The following is a 27,721-nucleotide window of genomic DNA, read 5'->3' as shown; positions in this document are numbered from 1 at the left end:
TGGAATTTTAGGGAGTTGGGATAGTCATTCATTCATTCAATAGAAATATCAGCCATTGTATTTTTTTACTCATAAAGAAGTCTCTCTTTCTGTCGCAACAGAGCACAGGTTCTACCAGAAATGGGCTCCCCTTACTGATCCCAGTGACACCCGGACAGGGATAAAAGGTTTCGTGAAGTGCACCTTGAGTGTTGTGATGAAAGGAGACGCAATGGGAATGCCCAGTTTGCCTCCTTTAGGCAATCAGAACAATGACATTGAGACGTAAGTCATATGCCTCCTAAGACAAATGCTTAACATTTTATTAGCCATGGAGACTACTCCTTGGTGGGTGGTGTTTATAACTCACTTTCAGCTAAACTCAGCAAAAAAAGAAACGTCCTCTCACTGTCAACTGTGTTTATTTTCAGCAAACTTAACATGTGTAAATATTTGTATGAACAGAACAAGATTCAACAACTGCGACATAAACTGCACAAGTTCCACAGACGTGACAAACAGAAATGGAATAATGTGTCCCTGAACAAAATCAAAAGTAACAGTCAGTATCTGGTGTGGCCACCAGCTGCATTAAGTAATGTAGTGCATCTCCTCCTCATGGACTGCACCAGATCTGCCAGTTCTTGCTGTGAGATGTTACCCCACTCAACCACCAAGGCACCTGCAAGTTCCTGGACATTTCTGGGGGGAATGGCCCTAGCACTCACCCTCCGATCCAACTGGTCCCAGACGTACTCAATGGGATTGAGATCCGGCTCTTCGCTGGCAATGGCAGAACACTGACAATTCTGTCTTGCAGGAAATCACGCACAGAACGAGCAGTATGGCTGGTGGCATTGTCATGCTGTAGGGTCATGTCAGGATGAGTCTGCAGGAAGGGTACCACATGAGAGAGGAGGATGTCTTCCCTGTAATGCACAGCGTTGAGATTGTCTGCAATGATAACAAGCTCAGTCCGATGATGCTGTGACACAACGCCCCAGAACATGACGGACCCTCCACCTCCATATCGATCCCTCTCCAGTTTACAGGCCTCGGTGTAACGCTCATTCCTTTGACGATAAACACAAATCCGTCCTTCACCCCTGGTGAGACAAAACCGCGACTCATCAGTGAAGAGCACTTTTTGCCAGTCCTGTCTGGTCCAGTGACGTTGGGTTTGTGCCCATAGGCAACGTTGTTGCCAGTGATGTCTGGTGAGGACCTGCCTTACAATAGGCATACAAGCCCTCAGCCCAGCCTCTCTCAGCCTATTGTAGACAGTCTGAGCACTGAAGGAGGGATTGTGCGTTCCTGGTGTAACTCGGGCAGTTGTTGTTGCCATCCTGTACCTGTCCCGCAGGTGTGATGTTCAGATGTACCGATCCTGTGCAGGTGTTGATACTTGTGGTCTGCCACTGCGAGGACGATAAGCTGTCCATCCTGTCTCCCTGTAGCGTTGTCTTAGGCATCTTACAGTTCGGACATTGCAATTTATTGCCCTTGCCACATCTGCAGTCCTCCTGCCTCCTTGCAGCATGCCTAAGGCATATTCACGCAGATGAGCAGGGACCGTGGCCATCTTTCTTTTGGTGTTTTTCAGAGTCAGTAGAAAGGCCTCTTTTAGTGTCCTAAGTTTTCATAACTGTGACCTTAATTGCCTACCATCTGTAAGCTTTTAGTGTCTTAACGACCGTTCCACAGGTGCATGTTCATGAATTATTTGTGGTTCATTGAACAAGCATGGGAAACAGTGTTTAAACCCTTTACAATGAAGATCTGTGAAGTTATTCAGATTATCTTTGAAAGACAGGGTCCTGAAAAAGTGATATTTCTTTTTTTGCTGTGTTTATTGCTTGAAATCATTGGCTGATTTCCCGTTTTTATTTTTCTTCTGCCCCTATTGTTCATTCATTCAACAACAACAAAAATATTGATGCTCACTATTCCTGAATTTGCCTTTCTTAATTGCCTCTGAGGGGATAAGTTAAGTTGTACTGATTTGAATTGAAATTGGGTTCTTGTTGCTTTCCTCTCTGTGTAGGAACCTGCTCTTGCCCAAGAGAATGCCAATGGAGAGGCCCTGGGCTAAGTTCCTGGTGAAGATCTATAAGGCAGAAGGTTTACCCAGTATGAGCGCGGGCTTCCTGGGTAGCTTCTCTAAGATGATGGGGGAGAAGAAGGTCTTCATTGACCCTTACGTGCAGGTCACATTCGCAGGCCAACAGGTACAGATGCAGGTTCTTTTAATGTTGAATAACAAGGCTTTGATCAATTCCATTTTAATTCAGTTAATTCAAGAAGTAAACTGAAATTCTAATTCCATTTTTGTCATGAGGATAATTTACTTCCTGAATTGACTGAATTTAAATGGAATTGACCCGAATCTGTTGGATATATGCTAGAAATAAGGTATATCAAACCGATTTCGGTCGCATTCTATTAAATGGTTTAGTTGGTTTTGTGTATTCAGTCGTTAGTGCAGGGTTTTCTTTGTTGTGCCAGTTCACATGACAAAATACTGTAGTATACAATTATTATTTTTTAACCTTTATTTAACCAGGGAGTCATGGTAGTGTTTTTGCTAACTTTACTGTAGTATAAATAAATAAAAGAAAACTGCAAAGTATACTATAGTAATTAATGTAGTGTTTTTGTAGTGTACTGTAGTATTTACAGATAACAGTTAACCATAGTATAAATAATAAATAAAATAAATAAATAAAATAAATAACTGTAGTATATACTATAATGTAATGTAGTGTTTTGTAGTATACTGTACTATTTACATTTAACAGTTAACAGTTAACTATAGTATAAATAATAAAATAAATAAATAAAAGAACTGTAGTATATACTATAGTGTAATGTAGTGTTTTTGCGGACTGTAGTATACTGTAGTATTTACTCTAGTGTTTTTGTTTTATTATATGTGACATGGAAGTGGAGGCTTTCTCCTTCAGGAAACCTACTGGAGAAATACTAAAATAGCAAATTTTAGTAGGTTATGGACAATACTGTAGTAATCTTTCTACAGTGATTTTTTTGTGTGTGCAAATTCTACAATATACTGCAACATTCTATAGTTTTTATTTTTGTATTTTTTATTTAACCTTTATTTTGACAGGGTGTCAATTTTTTATAACATTTTTTTTTATTGAACTAGGCAAGTCAGTTAAGAACAAATTCTTATTTACAATGACAGCCTAGGAACAGTTAACTTGTCAGCTCAGGGATTCGATCTAGCAGCCTTTCGGTTACTGGCCCAACGCTCTAAGCACTAGGCTGTCTCCTGCCTAACTGTCTCCTGTCTAGGCTGTCTAACTGTCTCCTGTGATAAAACGGCAGCAAAGTGTTTACGATTAAAAGCAGCTGCACTTTGATAAATAGTATCACCATAATCAAGAACAGGTAGAAAGATTGACTGAATAATCTGCTTCCTACTGCTTAGAAAGAGACCAGATCTGTTTCTGTAAAAAAAAAAAAATAATAAAAAAAAAAAAAAAAAAAATTGTCATTCTACATACCAAGGCATTTGTATGCAGGGACTCGTTTAATTAAAGAACCATCCAATGAGTAAAGATGTAATCCAGCTGAATCTTACATGAACTTGAAAACAACGTATTTGTTTTGAACGTATTAAGTACGAGTTTTAAATCAGTAAGGACTTCCTGCACAACTGAAAAATCAGACTGTAGTCTTGTCACAGCCAGGTCAGCAGTTAGGGAAATTGCGTACATAATAGTGTCATCTGCATATAGATTAAATTAAATTTTTATTGACCAATAGCATTTATATAAAAAATGAAAAGAAGAAGTCCTAGTTTCAACCCCACGAAACACCTTTACGTACTTCAAGAAATTCGGACTTAAAGGAAAATTCCACCCAAAACGATCTTCTGGAATTTGTTTCATTAGTCCATTGTTGACATGGTCCCAAAATGTTTTCCTTGTCAGCAATCAAGTTTTCAAAAGAAATAGAAAAAGATTGTTTTTGGGTGGAGTTTTCCTTTAACCCCATCAATCACGATGGCGTGAGTTCTGTCACTAAGATAATCATGAAACCATGAACAGGCTTCAGAGCTCAGGCCTATCGAGGACAACTTATTAAATATAAATGTTCAATAATATCAAAAGATTTTGACAGGTCCACAAACAAAGCAGCACATTTAATTTTAGTGTCTAAATCATTGACAAGATAATTAGCAACTAAAGTGATTGCTGTAATAGTGCTATGCCTAATACCTAAACCATGATTGGTTTACATTCAAGATACATTTCTCAGATAGAAAAGAGAAAAGTTGTTCATTTACCAATGATTCAAGAATCTTAGCTAGACAACGAAGCCTTGAAATGGGGCTATAATTAGGGCCCCGAGTGGCGCAGCAGTCTAAGGCACTGCATCTCATAGCTAGAGGCGTCACTATAGACCCTGGTTCAATTCCAGGTTGTATCACAACCGGACATGATTGGGAGTCCCATAGGGCTGCGCACAATTGGCCCAGTGTCGTCCGGATTAGGGTTTGGCCGGGGTAGGTTTTCATTGTAAATAAGAATTTGTTCTTAACTGGCCTGCCTAATTAAACATAATGGAGTCTCGGCACAAGAGCTGATTTTCTATACTTTTGGAATATTTCCTGATAACAATGTTTAAAAAAAAAAAGGTTATTGAGCCAACATTGATGGGCGTTGCACACTTAACCAGACCAGGATCCAATTTGTCAATAGTAAGTGCTACACATGAACGAGGGACACTACAGTGTGTAGTATAGTATTCTACAGTATACTACATACTTCTCTAGTAAGTACAGCAGTATTATATAGTAAATTGTAATATTTTTTAAATGGGATGTCTCTTCCTTATTTGAGTTCATCTCACCTCTACCCGCCTGGTCTCATACAAGCCATCTATGTCGCCCTGTGATATTCTTTTGTTTCTATGCCTCAACTCCCAACAACACTCACTCTTACAATACACCCACTATTTATTTACTGGGTTGTGGTCCCTTTATTTGTACAGTACACTCTGTCTTTCCTGGTAAGGTAATGGCAAACACACCACTGTTTCCAAACAAATGGAGTGTGTCACTGTGGCTGCCTTGTCACCTCATTCACATCACAGCACAACCCTATATTTTCTTTACTGCATTCCTTCTCTTAATGTACTGTAAGACTAGGGATAGGATTACAATAGCACTTAACCGCTCTCCGGCTTTTGGGAGTTTGTTAAATCAAATAATTAACCTTTATCTAAAATGCAATTAGCCTGATTTTTATAATTTAATTGTAAATTTATGTGAGTATATAAATGTGAATTTATCAATGGACTGCTTCAATTGATAAATACTGCTTTTTATTAAAGGGTGAGACGTCAGTGGAGTCCAACACCAACACTCCTGAGTGGAATGAGCAGATCTCTTTCATCGAGCAGTTTCCTCCCCTTGCCCGGCGAATCAAAGTGCAGATCCTGGATGATGCCAACATTGGCGATGTGGCAGTGGGGACACATTTTCTTGACATGCAGCAAATCTCCAACCCCAACAGAAATGGTAGCATCTGCAGCAGAAGACCTAAACTCTCCCTTTAGCAGACTACTATCGACATAGCTTCTGACCACAAGTTGGATCCTGACCACAACTAGGATCTTGATGGGACTTTGGGCTTAGATGGATCCTAGTTGCGTGAGGTTCCAGTGCCTGCTGTCCTAAATCAATACAGGCCTAAAGTGTGAACGGTTTCATCCCCCCAAAAATCCCTTCAACAAATGCATATCCATAATCTCTAGGAACAATACTTACCACCAGGCAGTTTTAAGTTGTCAAGGCTTGAAAATCAGTTCAGTTCGCTACCCAAACCAGATCAAACCAGAAACATGTGGTTTCAAGTGGCCAAGTCACGTCATGTGATCTGCTACTGCGGTTAGTGGACGCACTGGGAATTAGACATGAGATCTGATTACATCAGTGAAAAGGTTACGACTTTAGCTTTTCTTCTATGTACTGTAATTCCTGTAATACGAAAAATTAAGCCATGGCTCGTTGTACAACCCCTACACCTATGGGAACCGTGCATGTTTAGAGCGCCACCATTAGTTAAAAGATTTTTTCCCTCTTAAAAAATCTACAATCCTTTTAGAATGATGATTTACCCTTTGCTAAGCGGCGCCCCAGAATTTGAGGCAACCAATCAACTGTTGTTGAGTCCGACACCTTGGACAAGCTTACATTTTAAACCAATGGAAGCCATTGAGGGCATTGCAAAAATGGATACATTTTCATCCAAAAACAAATTGTTTAAATGGCTAAATAATTAAACAGTGGACCAGGGATACATGCTATTGGGATTCCTGAAATACAGAGCCTGTTGATGGAATATTTTTTAGAATCCGAAATTATACTTTTGTTACATTGTTTGCTAGCTCTGCTGGTTAGCTAGCTTTCAGTCTTATTGACCACCCAATGTTGCTAACACTAGCTAGCTAGCCAGTTAATATAACTTATTTAAAAAATATATGTAAATTAGCTAAGTTATTCATGTTATGAATACAACTCTTATCTGCTGTCGACATTAGGATACGATTTGAGAGTCCCAGTTAGCTCCAAAAGTGGTTAGTAACTTTGGCTGCATGCTGAGCCATTCAGTGGCTAGCCACACTACAACCTTCAATTAAAGTCCTTCATTTAAAATCCACGCGTACATCAATCTAAGTAACATTTTAAAAAATCCCAATCAAAATCTGTCAGTTTAAGCTATAGATGTCAGGGTTTTTCCATTGGCAATCCACCGCATCCGCCTATGTTGTCCTTGCGCTTGCGGTGGAAGGTGGCTGAGCTACAGCAGTGATTGTCAGACCATGAGACATCCCGAAAATTGGTCTTCTCACGGAAACGTCCTCAACATCCGAACGGGTTTAGCTCTACGAACCACACAAGTGTCACAAGACTCATCTGAAAGTAACACATACAAAGGAATGAAATTATGGAGGTAAATATGGGGTTAAATATGTTTCCAAAAAAGCAAAAATATTACCTGAACCTTCTTAGATCTCCTAGATATAGGACACTTCAAAACCTTATTTCGTATTATTATTTTCCCCCCATTTATGAATGTGCTATTCAATATGTTTCTATGGGCCATAGTAGTAAAGAGCCAAATTCAATATTTTATCAAATATTTTTGTTTAATACCTAAAGGGGTCCTAAAATTCTAAATCAAATAGCTAAATGATCCATGGTATGACCAACTTTAAAACAATTCCACACTGTATGTTAGCTTAGTACCCCACCCCTCCTCCTACGGCGTATACTTTTAGTGGTTTTAACCAGGATCCCATGAAGCAATTGTAATTACAGTCCACCACAACATATCTCCTGAAGCGGTAGTGTTTAATTTAATTGTGTATTAAAAACACAGTTTGAGATCAATGGGATTTTGCCAGTGGTTCGTATGGGGATATGGGCTTCACGGGATAATGTTGACCGAGGTTGCAACAGTAACCAAGGTGACCGGGCCTTAGAGAATGGTACATATTGTAAAATTGCAATTTGAAACATATTGTTCCAATTGAACTTCGTAATATATTGTACAAATTGTAATTCATAACATGTCATATGAAATGGTTGATGGACAATGAATACATTGTATTTCAGTCAGACATTTCAACCTGTCTCATTATGAAAATATATACAGTACCAGTAAAAAGTTTAGACACACCTACTCATCCCAAGATTTTTCTTTATTATTATTTTTACTATTTTCTACATTGTAGAATAATAGTGAAGACATCAACACTTTGAAATAACACATATGGAATCATGTAGTAACAAAAAAAGTGTTAAACAAATCAAAATATATTTTATATTTGAGATTCTTCAAAGTAGCCACCCTTTGCCTTAATGACAGCTTTGCACACGCTTGGCATTCTCTCAACCAGCTTCATGAGGAATGCTTTTCCAACCGTCTTGAAGGAGTTCCCACATATGCTGAGCACTTGTTTGCTGATTTTCGTTCACTCTGCAGTCCAACTCATCCCAAATCATCTCAATTGGGTTGAGGTCAGATGATAGTGAAGGCCAGGTCATCTGATGCAGCCCTCCATCACTCTCCTTCTTGGTCAAATAGCCATTACACAGCACGGAGGTGGGTTGGGTCAGGTCATTGTCCTGTTGAAAAAACAACAACAAATGAAAGTCCGACTAAGAGCAAACCAGATGGGATGGTGTATCGCTACAGAATGATGTTGTAGCCATGCTGGTTAAGTGTGCCTTGAATTGTAAACAAATCACACAGTGTCATCAGCAAAGCACCACCAAACCATCACACCTCCTCCTCCATGCCTCACGGTGCGAACCACACAGGCAGAGATCATCTGTTCATCTACTCTGCGTCTCACAAAGACGCGGCGGTTGGAACCAAAATCCTCAAATTTAGAATCATCAGACCAAAGGACAGAATTCCACCGGTCTAATGTCCATTGCTCGTGTTTCTTGGCCCAAGCAAGTCTCTTCTTCTTATTGGTGTCCTTTATTAGTTGTTTCTTTGCAGCAATTCGACCATGAAGGCCTGCTTCACGCAATCTCTGAACAGTTGATGTTGAGATGTGTCTGTTACTTGAACTCTGTGAAGCATTTATTTTGACTGCAGTCGGAGGTGCAGTTCACTCTAATGAATTTATCCTCTGCAGTAGAGGTTACTCTGGGTCTTCCCAGAGCCAGTTTCTTCATAGCACTTTGTTTTCTTTTAAACTGCACAAAGTTCTTGAAATTACCCGTATTGACTGAACTTTATGTGTTAAAGTAATGATGGACTGTCGTTTCTCTTTGCATATTTGAGCTGTTCTTGCCATAATATGGACTTGGTCTTTAACCAAATAGGACTATCATATGTATACCACCCCGACCTTGTCACAACACAACTGATTGGCTCAAACGCATAAAGGAGGAAAGAAATTCCACAAATTAACTTTTAACAAGGCACACCTGTTAATTGAAATGCATTTCAAGTGACTACCTCATGAAGCTGGTTGAGAGAATGCCAAGAGTGCAAAGCTGTCATCAAAGCAAAGGGTGGCTACTTTGACGAATCTGAAATATAAAATATATATTGATTTGTTTAACACTATTTTTGGTTACTACATGATTCCATATGTGTTATTCTATAGTTTACTATGTTACCTAACCCTGAATCCAGGTTGAAATTCCAGCAAAATTTGGAGAGGACAGGTAGCTGTCCTAACTTCCTAACTTCTTACAAAAAGTGTACTTCTGACTAAGAGCTACCAAAGTAAGTACATTTTAGACTGACAGACAAGTTAATTTTGTCAAACTTGTGAGGCTCTCCATGCTCATTAGTTGCTCATTCAACATATTTGCTGCTACTTTACTCAATTTTGAATGTCTCCATTCCTAACTGTTACATTCCCTGAGACCAACCAGAAATATTTCCCTGGCTAAATATTCCCAGATTTTCATAAAACAGCCACACGAGTTCTCTCATTTCTGTATCACCACATTTTGCGCAAGGCAAAATAGTAGTACTTGGTGCTCATCAATTAGCTTGTTTGGTGCAGTAGGAGCAGGGGTGTAGTGCTGCAGGGGTGTAATGCTGCTGGAGCGCACTGCATCCTCACAATTGTGCTCATTTAGTAAAGTTAGATCAAAGCTGAATCAATGTCTTGGAAGATCACATAATCATTATTAGTACTCTACATAACAGAAACAGATATAATAGCATAGCCTTACTGTTACATCAAAAACACCACCTCATTTCTAATAATATTTTAGGATTGTTAGCCGAATAGTCAAAAAAGGATTGGCGTGCGTCCAAAACTCAGCAGCGTGCGCCGCTAGGCAGAATGTGCTTCAATTTAAACAACATACATAAAGGCTATATAGTTTGTTAACACCATCTGCTCTAATTGGTTTACAAAACAGTAATTCAAGAAGATCTCAATGCATATTCCCATAAAAATGATTGAGATCAAATGATTGGCATGCAGATGTAGTTTGAATGATTCACAGCAAAACGTGAAGAATTATCATTTAGAAATTTGGTATGCCTTATTTGGGGTTTGAGGGTGTCTATTATTTAAAAAAATATCATCCTGCTGTCCCCCATTTGGGTATTTTAAATGTGGTCACCCTAAATTAGTGAGATATTTTATTTAAAAGACTTTCAAATATTTTATTCCCCATTTTGGGGACCAAATAACAAAACTAAATAAAAAAAATTATGTTAAAAAAAAGAAGCTTTTCTTTGCCTGCTGTTGCTCTGGCTCTGTAATAGTCAAGTTGTGGGTGACACTTGTATCGGAATCCCACAGTTCTTACCTTTCTAACAGTACTAAGCATGTTTTGATACAAAAAATGTATCTAATGAGTCAGAGTTTAACATGTTGCCTGGTGGTAAGTATTGTTCTTGGAAATTATGAATATGCCTTTGTTGACAGGAAAGGTTTTTTGGGGTGAAATGGTATACTTTAGGTTGATTTCAGACACCAGGCACTGGAGCCTCGCACAACTAAGCCCAATGTCTTGTCAAGATCCATGTTGCGGTCCAAAGCTACTATCGACAGAATGATACAGGTTTTTCTTGGGGGACGGGATTCACTATAAAAATATAGGAATTGTCTTAAGTAATACCTTATAATAACTTATTTTATAATGCACATTTATATTGTATTATGCATAATGCTATGCATGCACAACACGGGTGTTTATAACTGGTGATATAGATGTATCATCAGGGGTGGAAATGGAAAAAAAATACTCTGGGAACCAATTCTTACGAATCAAAATTATTTCACTAATTGAATTCAATGTAAAATGGCCATTTTATTTTTGCATGACAAAAGGATTTCCCAGGGTTTTCACTCCAGGAACCCGGTTCCCCCCCATTTCCACCCATGTACAGTGGGGCAAAAAGGTATTTAATCAGCCACCAATTGTGCAAGTTCTCCCACTTAAAAAGATGAGAGAGTCCTGTAATTTTCATCATAGGTACACTTCAACTATGACAGACAAAATGAGAAAATAAAATCCAGAAAATCACATTGTAGGATTTTTTATGAATTCACATTCCACCCTCTTCGTCAACAAATATGTATCACAATGTTAATTAGGCAACATTTTGCCTGTTCATAATGCTGTATGATATAATTACATTACGGTATTATTATGCTGTGTATTATATTGCATTATGCATAGCTCATAACATTAATGCACTTATAATGCATTATGGAGATGGTATTTGTAGGAGGTGTTACCGTCTTTGGTCCTGTCTATTACAAATTTGATGTAAACACCCATCTGTCAATTATACTGTATCTCTCAGTAATGACATTATCCTTCCCTTCTGTCTGGTGTGGTCTCCCTGGGTTCATCCTTTCCATCCTCTCCAGGGTTCAACCCCACCTTTGGCCCGTCCTGGATCAACCTGTACGGCTCCCCCCAGAACTCTGCCCTGGGCGACATCCACCAGGTTCTGAATGAAGGTCTGAGCGAGGGCATCTTCTACCGGGGCCGCATGCTGCTGTCCCTCAGTGTGGAGGTTTACTCCTCCCCCAACAATGCTGCCGTGGAGAACAGCAAGGCCACAGCCGGTGCCAGGAGCGCCCTTGGCAAGCTCTCCCTCAAGAAGAAGAGCCGGAAGTCCAAGGAAAAGAAGCAAGAAGGTAGCAACCAGTTATTGTACAAGTTACAATGGTTGTTGTATTTTGGATTGCAGTGTAGTATGTTGTTTAGTTGATCTGTGCGATGTTGTTTTATGGTATAGTGCAGTGCCATCAGTTAAAGGCTAAGTATAGGAAGGGATAGATTGTTCTGGGAGCTTTGGTGATTTGTTGTTGTTGGTGTGATGTGTAGCAGCACCAGGCCCTAGTGGGCCTACAGAGGAGTCTGAGGAAGCAGGTACAGAGGTACCCGGGGCTGTGACTGTGGAGGTGGAGGAGATTCATCCCTTGCCTGAGGTCAGCACCGCCTACATCCCCCAGAAACCTAACACGATAATAAACCCACGCTGACATACCATTTGCTGCATTATTGCTGCCTGATTGTTTAAGGTTGAGTATTTAAGACCCCTCTTCTTGTGTTCTTGTTACAACTTGTCTTATTTTGTTTTACAGAATTTCTTTGGAGAAAAGGATGAATTTTTTCTATTCGCATCCCTCTTTGAAGTGACCATGATTGATCCCATCATTGGAAGCAAGCCAGTGACCTTTGAGTTGTCCATTGGTAATACTGTGACATTTTGCCCACTTTTTCAAGAGAAGAAACTAGACATTGCTGGGATTAGTGCCAAGTTAATTAGGAATCATCTAACTATAACCTATGTAATGAAATACATTACTGAAATCTGCCCCTGGTGGTGCAGTTACATCCACCTTGAAGTGATGCAATACAGGTTAACTTTTCAGTGCCTATAATTGTTTTTCTATCAAACATGGATTTTGTCAAGGACTTTTCACTGAGATATAGTCTGTGTGTTGTGTATTTTTGGATGTGAACAGGGAACTACGGTAAGGCAGCAGAGGTGGTAGTGAATCCAAAGAAGAGTCAGAGCAGAGAGGATCTAAGCAGTGAGAGACAGTCTCTGTTGGAATCATCAGAAGATGAACTGGAGAGGGAGGATATTCCAATCCCTGGGTCACAGGACAGTTCTATCACTGCTCCAAGAAGACCACAGTTTACTGAGTATGACAGGTAACTCAAAGTCTTATTCATCTGATAAATTATCAACAGATAAACTAACAATGGATGCACCCCAGCCAATCTTCCAGATAGATACCAGGGTAGTGTAAATCTTTTGTTTTTATTTTTTACATTTACAGATCATTTAGCTGTGTCCCAATAACATATGAGAAGCCTTGTATGTTTCTGTGGACCCATTTTGAGGACCACTGCTTCCGTTACCACAATGTCAACTGGCTGCACAAGATGGCTGATAGGCTGGTAAGTGCTCAGATCTAAATACTGTAACCTGTGCTTAACTTGTGACCTGATCTCCATTGGTTCCCTGGAAGCCGCAAAGATACTGATGTTGAGGGCTGTTCCCTCTTCATTAGGAATATGGCATTGATGAGGTGGAGAAACTTCTAAAGAGACCAAGAAGCAATGCCAAGGAGCGCTTAGGGGAGGTGCTTTTGGAGTTTGTCACGAGTTGCAAGTGAGTTGCTACAATACCATCTCAGCATTTGGAAACATCAAGTGGACAACCTGTAGCCTTTTAGTCAATTGCTTACAGTAGGTTACCATGATGCTTTTAAATGTTTATTGTCGTGTCTTTACTATCATTAAACTGAATACATAGTTTTCATCGAAGATTCTCTGTAATTAGTATTACGCGATCAACTGATTAATCATGGAAATGTAATTAACCAAGTCGGGGCACCAAGGAAAAATGTTCAGATTACAAAGTTATAATTCCTAAAATAACTTTTCAGATATTTTATCTGATCAATTAGTCTTCGAATTAATTAATTATTTACTTTACCTCAAGTTAGTCTCATTCCAAACGTCGTAAATTGTTGGTTATTTGCACGAACACAGTCTTCACTATGAGTCATCCATACATCAATTGTCTTAAATAATTTATGTATTACTAACTAAGTAATTCACAGAAATGCATAAGCAAACAGTAAACATGGTTACATGAAATGATAGGAGAATGTGCCCTAGTGGGCTAAACCGGCATGGCGGCTTGTTAGTGTTATGCAGGTGAATGAGGACCCAAAAGCGACTTGGCGAAAACAGAGTTTTTAATCCAGTAAAGTTACTTTACAAACAAAAGGCATAATACTACTCGTAATGACGAGAACAGACTGGAGACTTGATCAAGAACTGCAGGTTGCCTCGGGAAGGCACTTGAACGTAGCAGACTCAGACACCTGCTCACCACGCAGCATCTGAGGGAAACACGACACGACAGGGCAATACATAGACACAGCACGGTGAACAATAGACAAGGATCCGACAGGACAGGAACGGAAAACAAGGGAAGAAATAGGGACTCTAATCAGGGGAAAAGATAAGGAACAGGTGTGGGAAGACTAAATGATGATTAGGGGAATAGGAACAGCTGGGAGCAGGAATGGAACGATAGAGAGAGGAGAGAGAGGGAGGGGGAGAGAGAGGGATAGAAAAAGGGAACGAACCTAATAAGACCAGCAGGGGGAAACGAACAGAAGGGAAAGCATAATGACAAGACAATCTAAGACAAAACATGACAGTACCCCCCCACTCACCGAGCGCCTCCTGGCACACTCGAGGAGGAATCCTGGCGGCAACGGAGGAAATCATCAATAAGTGAACGGTCCAGCACGTCCCGAGACGGAACCCAACTCCTCTCCTCAGGACCGTAACCCTCCCAATCCACTAAGTATTGGTGACCCCGTCCCCGAGAACGCATGTCCATGATCTTACATACCTTGTAAATAGGTGCGCTCTCGACAAGGACGGGAGGGGGAGGGAAGACGAACGGGGGTGCGAAGAAAGGGCTTGACACAGGAGACATGGAAGACAGGATGGACGCGACGAAGATGTCGCGGAAGAAGCAGTCGCACAGCGACAGGATTGACGACCTGGGAGACACGGAACGGACCAATGAACCGCGGAGTCAACTTACGAGAAGCTGTCGTAAGAGGAAGGTTGCGAGTGGAAAGCCACACTCTCTGGCCGCAACAATACCTTGGACTCTTAATCCTGCGTTTATTGGCGGCTCTCACAGTCTGTGCCCTGTAACGGCAAAGTGCAGACCTCACCCTCCTCCAGGTGCGCTCACAACGTTGGACAAACGCTTGAGCGGAGGGAACGCTGGACTCGGCAAGCTGGGATGAGAACAGAGGAGGCTGGTAACCCAGACTACTCTGAAACGGAGATAACCCGGTAGCAGACGAAGGAAGCGAGTTGTGAGCGTATTCTGCCCAGGGGAGCTGTTCTGCCCAAGACGCAGGGTTTCTGAAAGAAAGGCTGCGTAGTATGCGACCAATCGTCTGATTGGCCCTCTCTGCTTGACCGTTAGACTGGGGATGAAACCCGGAAGAGAGACTGACGGACGCACCAATCAAACGACAGAACTCCCTCCAAAACTGTGACGTGAATTGCGGGCCTCTGTCTGAAACGGCGTCTAACGGGAGGCCATGAATTCTGAACACATTCTCGATGATGATTTGTGCCGTCTCCTTAGCGGAAGGAAGTTTAGCGAGGGGAATGAAATGTGCCGCCTTAGAGAACCTATCGACAACCGTAAGAATCATAGTCTTCCCCGCAGACAAAGGCAGACCGGTAATGAAGTCTAGGGCGATGTGAGACCATGGTCGAGAAGGAATGGGGAGCGGTCTGAGACGACCGGCAGGAGGAGAGTTACCCGACTTAGTCTGCGCGCAGTCCGAACAAGCAGCCACGAAACGGCGCGTGTCACGCTCCTGAGTCGGCCACCAAAAGCGCTGGCGAATAGACGCAAGAGTGCCTCGAACACCGGGATGACCAGCTAACTTGGCAGAGTGAGCCCACTGAAGAACAGCCAGACGAGTGGAAACAGGAACGAAAAGGAGGTTACTAGGACAAGCGCGCGCGACGCAGTGTGCGTGAGTGCTTGCTTAACCTGTCTTTCAATTCCCCAGACTGTCAACCCGACAACACGCCCATAAGGAAGAATCCCCTCGGGATCAGTAGAAGCCACAGAAGAACTAAACAGACGGGATAAGGCATCAGGCTTGGTGTTTTTGCTACCCGGACGGTAAGAAATCACAAACTCGAAACGAGCGAAAAACAACACCCAACGAGCTTGACGGGCATTAAGTCATTTGGCAGAACGGATGTACTCAAGGTTCTTATGGTCTGTCCAAACGACAAAAGGAACGGTCGCCCCCTCCAACCACTGTCGCCATTCGCCTAGGGCTAAGCGGATGGCGAGCAGTTCACGGTTACCCACATCATAGTTGCGCTCAGATGGCGACAGGCGATGAGAAAAATAAGCGCAAGGATGAACCTTATCGTCAGACTGGAAGCGCTGGGATAGAATGGCTCCCACGCCTACCTCTGAAGCGTCAACCTCGACAATGAATTGTCTAGTGACGTCAGGAGTAACGAGGATAGGAGCGGACGTAAAACGTTCTTTTAGAAGATCAAAAGCTCCCTGGGCGGAACCGGACCACTTAAAACACGTCTTGACAGAAGTAAGAGCTGTGAGAGGGGCAGCAACTTGACCGAAATTACGAATGAAACGCCGATAGAAATTAGCGAAACCTAAAAAGCGCTGCAACTCGACACGTGACCTTGGAACGGGCCAATCACTGACAGCTTGGACCTTAGCGGAATCCATCTGAATGCCTTCAGCGGAAATAACGGAACCGAGAAAAGTAACGGAGGAGACATGAAAAGAGCACTTCTCAGCCTTTACGTAGAGACAATTCTCTAAAAGGCTCTGTAGAACACGTCGAACGTGCTGAACATGAATCTCGAGTGACGGTGAAAAAATCAGGATATCGTCAAGATAGACAAAAACAAAGATGTTCAGCATGTCTCTCAGAACATCATTAACTAATGCCTGAAAAACAGCTGGCGCATTGGCGAGACCAAACGGCAGAACCCGGTACTCAAAATGCCCTAACGGAGTGTTAAACGCCGTTTTCCACTCGTCCCCCTCTCTGATGCGCACGAGATGGTAAGCGTTACGAAGGTCCAACTTAGTAAAGCACCTGGCTCCCTGCAGAATCTCGAAGGCTGATGACATAAGGGGAAGCGGATAACGATTCTTAACCGTTATGTCATTCAGCCCTCGATAATCCACGCAGGGCGCAGAGTACCGTCCTTCTTCTTAACAAAAAAGAACCCGCCCCGGCCGGAGAGGAAGAAGGCACTATGGTACCGGCGTCAAGAGACACAGATAAATAATCCTCGAGAGCCTTACGTTCGGGGAGCCGACAGAGAGTATAGTCTACCCCGAGGAGGAGTGGTCCCCGGAAGGAGATCAATACTACAATCATACGACCGGTGAGGAGGAAGGGAGTTGGCTCGGGACCGACTGAAGACCGTGCGCAGATCATGATATTCCTCCGGCACTCCTGTCAAATCGCCAGGTTCCTCCTGAGAAGTGGGGACAGAAGAAATGGGAGGGATGGCAGACATTAAACACTTCACATGACAAGAAACGTTCCAGGATAGGATAGAATTACTAGACCAATTAATAGAAGGATTATGACATACTAGCCAGGGATGACCCAAAACAACAGGTGTAAAAGGTGAACGAAAAATCAAAAAGAAATAGTCTCACTGTGGTTACCAGATACTGTGAGAGTTAAAGGTAGTGTCTCAAATCTGATACTGGGAAGATGACTACCATCTAAGGCAAACATGGGCGTAGGCTTGTCTAACTGTCTGAAAGGAATGTCATGTTTCCGAGCCCATGCTTCGTCCATGAAACAACCCTCAGCCCCAGAGTCAATCAAGGCACTGCATGTAGCACCCGAACCGGTCCAGCGTAGATGGACCGACATAGTAGTACAGGATCTAGATGAAGAGACCTGAGTAGTAGCGCTCACCAGTAGCCCTCCGCTTACTGATGAGCTCTGGCCTTTACTGGACATGAATTGACAAAATGTCCATCAAATCCGCAATAGAGGCACAGGCGGTTGGTGATCCTCCGTTCCCTCTCCTTGGTCGAGATGCGAATACCTCCCAGCTGCATGGGCTCAGTCTCTGAGCCAGAGGAGGGAGATGGTTGCGATGCGGAGCAGGGAAACACCGTTGACGCGAGCTCTCTTCCATGAGCTTGGTGACGAAGATCTACCCGTCGTTCTATGCGGATGGCGAGAGCAATCAAAGAGTCCACACTGGAAGGAACCTCCCGAGAGAGAATCTCATCTTTGACCACTGCGTGGAGTCCCTCCAGAAAACGAGTGAGCAGCGCCGGCTCGTTCCAGTCACTAGAGGCAGCAAGAGTGCGAAACTCTATAGAGTAATCCGTTATGGATCGATCACCTTGGCATAGGGAAGCCAGGGCCCTAGAAGCCTCCCTACCAAAAACTGAACGGTCAAAAACCCGAATCATCTCCTCTTTAAAGTTCTGGTAATTGTTAGAACAATCAGCCCTTGCCTCCCAGATAGCTGTGCCCCACTCTCGAGCCCGGCCAGTAAGGAGTGAAATGACGTAAGCAACCCGAGCTCTCTCGCTAGAGTATGTGTTGGGTTGGAGAGAGAACACAATATCACACTGGGTGAGAAAGGAGCGGCACTCCGTGGGCTGCCCGGAGTAGCAAGGTGGGTTATTAACCCTAGGTTCCGGAGGCTCGGCAGGCCAGGAAGTAACAGGTGGCACGAGACGAAGACTCTGGAACTGTCCAGAGAGGTCGGAAACCTGAGCGGCCAGGTTCTCCACGGCATGGCGAGCAGCAGACAATTCCTGCTCGTGTCTGCCGAGCATGGCTCCTTGGATCTCGACGGCAGTGTTACGAGCATCTGTAGTCGCTGGGTCCATTCCTTGGTCGGATCCTTCTGTTATGCAGGTGAATGAGGACCCAAAAGCGACTTGGCGAAAACAGAGTTTTTAATCCAGTAAAGTTACTTTACAAACAAAAGGCATAATACTACTCGTAATGACGAGAACAGACTGGAGACTTGATCAAGAACTGCAGGTTGCCTCGGGAAGGCACTTGAACGTAGCAGACTCAGACACCTGCTCACCACGCAGCATCTGAGGGAAACACGACACGACAGGGCAATACATAGACACAGCACGGTGAACAATAGACAAGGATCCGACAGGACAGGAACGGAAAACAAGGGAAGAAATAGGGACTCTAATCAGGGGAAAAGATAAGGAACAGGTGTGGGAAGACTAAATGATGATTAGGGGAATAGGAACAGCTGGGAGCAGGAACGGAACGATAGAGAGAGAGAGAGAGGGAGGGGGAGAGAGAGGGATAGAAAAAGGGAACGAACCTAATAAGACCAGCAGGGGGAAACGAACAGAAGGGAAAGCATAATGACAAGACAATCTAAGACAAAACATGACAGTTAGACAAAAGGAGAAGTGGGGGTCGACTAAGAAGTCACTACAGAGTGACAATTATAATAATTGAAATGCTAATCCTTTGCACATGAACGCTCACTCATTTGGGAACAATTGCAATCAATATATATATTTACGCTCAGTGTGTCATCTTGATCACTGGTGAAAAGTTTGTTTCTTTTGTAGAATTGTCCGTCTCTCTCCCCCTCTCTCTCGGTTGTGGTTAGAGGGGATAGTTCAGAGTGACATTCATTCGTTATAGAATGGGTGTTTCGGTGGTTGTCGTTCTTTGCGTTCAATGATACCGAATTCCTAGCTGCAGACTAGTAATTAATATCAAAGACTTGTTCTTATTCTGTCGGTATCGATAGTCTAAGAGTTTAACCATGTGCTATGGTTAGAAGATTCAGCAATGGTCTACAACCTTTGTCTCCTCCTAATGGAGAAAAGCATGGTCTGCAACCTTTAGCCATCTCGTAATTGAGGTAAGCTCGGTCTGCTGATCGAAAACCCGAGTGGGGGTTTTATTCAGAAGGCAGAAAAGGGCTGTCCCAGGACGCCTGACCCTAACTGGGTTCAGGGGCGGTCGTCTGATTTAGTTGATCTCTAATTCCCTTTTTCCTTCATTAAACAGTCCAAAATCACATTGCACAGTTTTACAATAATAATAATAATAATAATATATGCCATTTAGCAGACGCTTTTATCCAAAGCGACTTACAGTCATGTGTGCATACATTCTACGTATGGGTGGTCCCGGGGATCGAACCCACTACCCTGGCGTTACAAGCGCCATGTTCTACCAACTGAGCTACAGAAGGACCAAACAGTATCATACTCACTCATTCATCTTATACAACAATTAGATCTAAACCTCATATCTGACGCTATTATATAAACAGCGTTATGGTAATATGGCCACACCGTCTCCAATGAGCTTCCCCAAGTTGTGACAAACGGACCAGTTGGTAGCTGGATTCTTAACCGATCTTTTATACTTAATTTTTTTTTTACATTTGTTCGTACCTCAAGTTCTGTGAGGTGGAAGGAATTCCTTTGTTCTACACAAAAATCTACTCTCTCTATACTGTGTGTCCATGAGGAGATCCTCAGGAATTTACGACGTCTCTCTGACCACAACAACCTAGTTGACATTATCAATCATACCCAGCTGCCAATTGGTACATTCATCCCCCCTCCTCTCCCCTGTAACTATTCCCCAGGTCGTTGCTTTATATGAGAATGTGTTCTCAGTCAGCTTACCTGGTAAAATAAGGGTTAAATAAATAAAACAATTTAATAATAAAAATGACCGTGTTTCTCCTTGCCCTGAAGGCAGTACAACTCCAACTCAGATAGGAAGACACCAGCGAAGCGCAACAACTTGGACAAATTCCGCAAGGAGTTTATCAAGAAGAACATTGTGAGTGAGGCTTAAACATGAGTCATTAATCTCATCCGTTATTATCTCAATCCACATTACAAACACAATTCTCACTGATTATATTGATACTATGTTTCTATCCTGTGATATGGTATCTATGAAGAGACACACACAGGTACAGACACATGCATACACACTCTACACACACATACATTGTAATATTGTTGTATGGTGGTATTATACATTTTGTATTGTAGATATGTAGTGGTGTAATAATGTTATATGATGTACTGTTTCATCTTTTCTTTTATGTAAATATATATCTCTTTCCCCAGATTGTCCTAGCCAAGCAGTCTCTGCGAGTGAAGCGGAAGGTGACCAGACGTACAGTGAAGGAAAGACTGACAGACGCCAAAAGGATCCTAAAGAGGCTACAACTCCTGACGAAAGAAGTGAGTCGAAGCGAGGACTTTGCAGGGGTGGGATTGGGTCTTTCAATCGAATTCAAACAAATGTATTTATAAAGCCCTTTTTACATTAGCAGATGCCACAAAGGGGACAGCCAGGAGTAATTAGGCCAGATAGTCCTGAGGCATGATCCTAATGCTCAGGTCCTCTGGGAGGGGAGAGACAGAGAGAGAAATGGGAGAATTAGGAGCATACTTAAGTTCACACAGGACACCAGATAAGGCAGAGGACAATTTCACCAAATAGGACAGACTGACACTAGCCCACCGGCACATAGACTATTGCAGCATATATACTGGAGGCTGTGACACAGGGGGGTCTGTGGACACTGAGTTTGACGATAGCCCCCAGATAGGGCCATCCAGACAGGATATAACCCCACCCACTTTGACAAAGCACAGCCTCCACACCACTAAAAGGATATCAACAGACCACAAACTTACTTCCCTGAGACAACGCTGAGTATAGCCCACGAAGATCTCCTCCACCGCACTAGCCCGAGGGGGCACAAAACTGGACAGGAAGATCACATCAGTGACTCAACCCACTCAAGTAGAGTATAGTGAAGAAAACCTGGAGTGATGTATCCCTCCTAGGGACGGCATGGAAGAGCACTAGTAAGCCAGTGACTCAGCCCCCTTAATAGGTTCAGAGGCAGAAAATCCCAGTGGAGAGGGGAGACGGCCAGGCAGAGACAGCAAGGGTGGTTCGTCATTTGCCATTCACCTTCGCACCCCTGGACCAGACTACACTCAATCATAGGACCTACCGATGAGATAAGTCTTCGGTAAAGACTTAAAGGTCGAGACCAAATCTGCGTATCTCACCTGGATAGGTAGACCATTCCATAAAAATGTAGTTCTACAGGAGAAAGCCCTGCCTCCATCTGTTTGCTTAGAAATTCTAGGGAAAATAAGGAGGCATAGTTTACGTGTCGGTATGTACGGCAGGACCAAATCGAAGAGAGACCTTTGGTCATGTAGTGTATGTGGACACCTGCTCGTCGAACATCTCATTCCAAAATCATGGGTATTAATAAAGAGTTGGTGCTCCCTTTGCTGCTATAATTGTCTCCACTCTTTTGGGATGGCTTTCCAATAGATGTTGGAACATTGCTGCGGGGACTTGCTGCCATTCAGCTTCAAGAATGTTAGTGAGGTCGGGCACTGATGTTCGGCGATTAGAACTAGCTCACAGTCGGTGTACCAATTCATCCCAAAGGTGTTCGATGGAGTTGAGGTCAGGCCTCTGTGCAGGCCAGTCAAGTTCTTCCACACAGATTTCAACAAACAATTTCGGTATGGACCTTGCTTGCACAGGGGCATTGTCATGCTGAAACAGAGAAGGGCCTTCCCCAAACTATTCCCACAAAGTTGGAAGCACAGACTCATCTAGAATGTCATTGTATGCTGTAGTGATTTCCCTTCACTGGACCTAAGGGGCCTAGCCCAAACCATGAAAAACAGACCCAGACCATTATTCCTATTCCACCAAACTTTATAGTTGGCTCTATGAATTTGGGCAGGTAGCGTTCTCCTGGAATCCGCCAAACCCAGATTCGTCAGTCGGACTGCCAGATGGTGAAGCGTGATTCATCACTTCAGAGAACGTGTTTCCCATTTTCCAGGGTGCAATGGCGGCAAGCTTTAAATCACTCCACATAATTTTGGATTTACACTACCGGTCATTTAGATCCACAATATTTATTCCATGGGACAACACTAGATCCAGGGTTTGAATGTGGCAATGCGTATGTTTGGAGACAGTGGGTTTTGTCCGATGATGATGGCTCCAATAGCTTTTTGGAGTGGGTCTGTGGACATTTTCATGTGAATATTGAAGTCCTCAAAATGATCTGCCATGACTATGAAGTCCAAAAGGAATTCAGGGAACTCAGTGAGGAATGCTGTATATGGCCTAGTAGGCTGCATAGATTCCATGACTAGATACTCAAAGGACAAAAATGCAGTCATCTTCGTGAGGTCCAGCAAAATGAGGGCACTTTATATAATTTTAAAAACATTATAATACATACACGGATTTCACAACACAATGTGTGCCCTCAGGCCACTACTCCACTACTACCATCACATATCTACAGTTGTGTGTGTGTGTGTGTGTGTGTGTGTGTGTGTGTGTGTGTGTGTGTGTGTGTGTGTGTGTGTGTGTGTGTGTGTGTGTGTGTGTGTGTGTGTGTGTGTGTGTGTGTGTGTGTGTGTGTGTGTGTGTGTGTGTGCCAGTGTTTGTGATGCTTCACAGTCCCCACTGTTCCAAAAGGTGTTTTTTAAAATGTTTTCTAAATCGAATTTTACTGCTTGCGTCAGTTACTTGATGTGGAATAGAGTTCCATGTAGTCATGGCTCTATGTAGTACTGTGTACCTCCCATAGTCTGTTCTGGATTTTGGGACTGAAGAGACCTCTTGTGGCATGTCTTGTGGGGTATGCATGGGTGTCCGAGCTGTGTGACAGTAGTATATACAGACATCTGGGTGCATTCAACATGTCAATACTTCTTTAAAAATAAGTAATGATGAAGTCAATCTCTCCTCCACTTTCAGCCAGGAGAGATGGACATGCATATTATTAATATTAGCTCTCTGTGTACATCCAAGGGCCAGCCGCGCCAATTGCAATTTTCCTAAGTCATTTTTTGTGGCACCTCACCACACAACTGCACAGTAGTCAAGGTGCAACAAAACTAGGGCCTGTAGGAACTGCCTTGTTGATAGTGTTGTTAAGAAGGCAGAGCATCGCTTTATTACAGACAGACTTTCCACCATCTTAGCTACTACTGCATCAATATGTTTTGACCATGACTGTTTACAATCTAGGGTTACTCCAAGCAGTTTAGTCATGTCAACTTGCTCGATTTCCACATGATTTATTGCAAGATTTAGGGTTTAGTGAGTGTTTTGTTACAAATACAATGCTTTCAGTTATATAAATATTTAGGGCTAACTTATTCCTTGACACCCACTCTGAAACTAAAAGCTGCTCTTTGTTGAGTGTTGCTGTAGTAGCTGATGTGTATAGTGTGGAGTCATTCGCATACATATAGACACTCTGGCTTTATTCAAAGTCAGTGGCATGTCGTTAGTAAAAATTGAAAAAACCAAGGGGCCTAAACAGCTACCCTGGGGAATTCCTGATTCTAACTGGATTATATTTGATAGGCTTACATTAAAGAACACATGTGCTTGTTGAGTGTACTTCCCTATAAGCATGCTAAAATTCAGTTGTCAATTTGTTTACTGTGAAATTGCATTGTATCTGATTAAACACAATTTTTTCCAGAACTTTACTAAGGGTTGGTAACAGGCTGATTGGTCGGCTATTTGAGCCAGTAGAGGGGGCTTTACTATTCTTGGGTAGCGGAATGACTTTAGCAACTCTCCAGGCCTGCGGGCATATGCTCTCTAGTTGGCTTAATTTGAAGATGTGGCAAATAGGAGTGGCAATATCGTCTGCTATTATCCTCGTCAATTTTCTATCTGCAAATATCTGCAGCATTAGTAAAGATGTGATCAATACATGTTGATTTCATTCCTGTGCTGTTTGTAAATACCCTGGTAGGGTGACAGACAACTTGATCCAGGTTGCAGGCACTTGTTACAGCTTGAAGTATTTTCCTGAGTGGGCAGCTTGATGATAGCCAGTCTATTTAAAGCACACATAAAATATACTTCTCTGTTGATATCACATACATTATCAAGCATTTCACACATATTATCCAGATACTGACTGTTAGCACTTGGTGGTCTATAGCAGCTTCCCACAAGACTGGGCTTTAGGTGAGGCAGATGAACCTGTAGCCATATTACTTCAACAGTATTTAACATTAGATCGTCTCTAAGCTTTACAGGAATGTGGTTCTGAATATAGACAGCAACACCGCCTCCGTTGGCATTTCTGTCTATTCGGTAGATGTTTTAACCATGTATTGCTACCACTGTATCATCAAAGGTATTATCTACTGTAAGTAAGTTTCAGAGATAGTCAGAATATGAATGTCATCTGTTACAAGCAAGTTATTGACTTCATGGACCTTGTTTCTTAGACTACATATGTTAAAAACCTCTTTGGGCTAGACGTGGCGCTTGCGACCCACCTCGACAACATTTGGTGTAATTGCAGAGCGTGAAATTCAAATGACAGAAAAAGCCATATTTAACATTCATGAAAATACATCAGAAAAAAAGTGTAACTTCTTGTTAATCTAGCCACTGTGTCAGATTTCAAAAAGGCTTTACGGCGAAAGCACACCTTGTGATTATCTGAGTACAGCATCCAGCACACAAAAGCATTAAAAACATTTTCCAATCAGCCAGGCACGAAAGTCAGTAATAGCGATAAAAAAAATGCCTTACCCTTGAAGATCTTCTGTTGGCACTCCAAAAGGTCCCAGCTACATCACAAATGGTCATTTTGTTCGAGAAAGTCTTTCTTTATATCCCCAAAAATATCTCCAAAGTTTAGCTTGCGCGCTTCATTCAATAATCCGGTTTACCTCCTTCAAAGTGCATACAAAATTAATCAATTAAAGTTACTACAGTAGTCTTTTGGCCAGATGTGTAACTGACACTGGTTGTCAGGCTGATTGAGGTAGTATGTAGTTAAAGTGAAATGGTTAAAGTGACTATGCATATATGATGAACAAGAGTAGCAGTAGTGTAAAAGAGGGGTTGGCGGGTGGTGGGACACAATGCAGATAGCCCGGTTAGCCAATGTGCGGAAGCAGTGGTTGGTCGGCCCAATTGAGGTAGTATGTACATGAATGTATAGTTAAAGTGACTATGCATATATGATAGTAGTTGGGTGGGAGTAGCAGTTGGGTGGGGCACACAATGCAAATTGTGTAGCCAATGGTAGCCATTTGATTACCTGTTCAAGAGTTGTTTTTTTTCGTGGTATCCAATTGTTAGTAGTTACTATCTTGTCTCATCGCTACAACTCCCGTACGGGCTCGGGAGAGACAAAGGTCGAAAGCCATGTGTCCTCCGAAACATAACCCAACCAAGCCGCACTGCTCCTTAACCTCTTGCGCCTACCTGACACGCAGGCGTCCCATCTAGACATCTGGAAATGCAAATGCACTACGCTAAATGCTAATAGTACTAGTTCAAACTCAAACGTTCATTAAAATACACATGCAGGGTATTGAATTAAAGCTACACTTGTTGTGAATCCAGGCAACAAGTCAGATTTTTAAAATGCTTTTCGGCGAAAGCATGAGAAGCTATTATCTGATAGCATGTAACACCCCAAAAGAACCGCAGGGGACGTAAACAACATAATTAGCATAGTCGGCGCTACACAAACCGCACAAATAAAATATAAAACATTCATTACCTTTGACCATCTTCTTTGTTGGCACTCCTAGATGTCCCATAATCACTATTGGGTCTTTTTTTCGATTAAATCGGTCCATATATAGCCTAGATATCGATCTATGAAGACTGTGTGATAAACGGAAAAAAATAGCATCTTGTAACGTCATTTTTTAAAATGAGAAAAGTCGACGATAAACTTTCACAAAACACTTCGAAATACTTTTGTAATGCAACTTTAGGTATTAGTAAACGTTAATAAGAGACCAAATTGATCACGAGGCGATGTATATTCTATAGAGGTACGTCTGGAAATAATGTCCGGGTAAATCTCAACCAAAATATCCGGTCCGAGACCTGAAGAAATGCGCTGTCTCTTCTTCGTTTGACCAAGAAACAAAGCCTAGGCAATTGACAAGACTGTTGACATCGTGTGGAAGCTGTAGGAATTGCAATCTCGGCTCCAGGTAATTTGCTTTCCCATAGACAATACATGCAAGTGGCGCATTGATATATTTTCCAATTTTCAGTGATAAGATTTTCCTGCGCTTTTCGATGAAACGCACGTTCTGTTATAGTCACAGCCGTGATTTAACCAGTTGTATAAACGTCTGAGTGTTTTCTATCCACACATACTAATCATATGCATATACTATATTCCTGGCATGAGAAGCAGGGCGCTGAAATGTTGCGCAATTTTTAACAGAATGTTCGAAAAAGTAGGGGGTAGGAGTAACAGGTTAACACAGCATGCATCCAACCCGGAAGCCAGCCGCACCAATGTGTTGGAGGAAACACTGTGCACCTGGCGACCTGGTTAGCGTGCACTGCACCCGGCCCGCCACACGAGTTGCTAGTGAGCGATGAGACAAGGATATCCCTACCGGCCAAACCCTCCCTAACCCGGACGACGCTCGGCCAATTGTCCATCGCCCCACGACTGGGAGGTCCGACCACTGCGTCACCCGGGTGGCAATTTCCTGTTTAGGAGTCTTATGGCTTCGGGCAAAAACTGTTGAGAAGACTTTTTGTCCAAGACTTGGCACTCCGGTACCGCTAGCCATGTGGTATTAGAGAGAACAGTCTATGAAGTGGTGGCTGGGATCTTTGATAATTTTTAGGGCCTTCCTCTGACACCGTCTGGTGTAGTGCTACAACTCCCGTATGGGCTCGGTGCTTTGGGGTCAGAGGCCGAGCAATTGCTGTACCAGGCAGTGATGCAACCAGTCAGCATGCTCTCGATGTTGCAGCTGTATAACCTTTTGTGGATCTCAGGACCTATTCCAAATCTTTTTAGTATCCTGAGGTGGAATAGGCTTTGTCGTGCCCTCTTCACGACTGTCATGGTTTGTTTGGACGATGATAGTTTGTTGGTGATGTGATGGACACCAAGGAACTTGAAGCTCTCAACCTGCTCCATTACAGCCCCGTCGATGAGAATGGGGGTGTTCTTGGTCCTCCTTTTCCTGTAGTCCACAATCATCTCCTTTGTCTTGGTTACGTTGAGGGATAGATTGTTATTCTGGCACCACCCGGCCAGGTCTCTGACCTCCTCCCT

The 27,721-nt window shown here is 42.7% G+C and overlaps 1 protein-coding gene and 1 non-coding gene across 2 annotated transcripts in view; one reads left to right on the top strand and one right to left on the bottom strand.

The window, feature by feature from the left end:
* Positions 1–27,721, top strand: part of fer1l4 (fer-1 like family member 4) — a 127,028-nt gene that overhangs the window by 23,055 nt on the left and 76,252 nt on the right. Inside the window, exons 12-22 of the mRNA XM_046319359.1 lie at positions 102–264; positions 2,024–2,207; positions 5,341–5,527; positions 11,377–11,649; positions 11,840–11,943; positions 12,100–12,208; positions 12,484–12,676; positions 12,805–12,925; positions 13,039–13,139; positions 20,319–20,406; positions 20,703–20,819. Coding sequence (XP_046175315.1) covers positions 102–264; positions 2,024–2,207; positions 5,341–5,527; positions 11,377–11,649; positions 11,840–11,943; positions 12,100–12,208; positions 12,484–12,676; positions 12,805–12,925; positions 13,039–13,139; positions 20,319–20,406; positions 20,703–20,819 — 1,640 coding nt within the window. The remainder of the gene's footprint in view (positions 1–101; positions 265–2,023; positions 2,208–5,340; positions 5,528–11,376; positions 11,650–11,839; positions 11,944–12,099; positions 12,209–12,483; positions 12,677–12,804; positions 12,926–13,038; positions 13,140–20,318; positions 20,407–20,702; positions 20,820–27,721) is intronic.
* Positions 2,925–2,979, bottom strand: LOC124008956. The gene has a single exon (XR_006834188.1). It is a non-coding gene; the product is annotated as a U7 small nuclear RNA (small nuclear RNA).

This window comes from Oncorhynchus gorbuscha, linkage group LG21, assembly GCF_021184085.1.
Source record: "Oncorhynchus gorbuscha isolate QuinsamMale2020 ecotype Even-year linkage group LG21, OgorEven_v1.0, whole genome shotgun sequence".
Lineage (NCBI taxonomy): Eukaryota > Metazoa > Chordata > Actinopteri > Salmoniformes > Salmonidae > Oncorhynchus > Oncorhynchus gorbuscha.
Note: the sequence above shows the minus strand (reverse complement) of the source record. Positions and strands in the feature narration are given on the sequence as shown.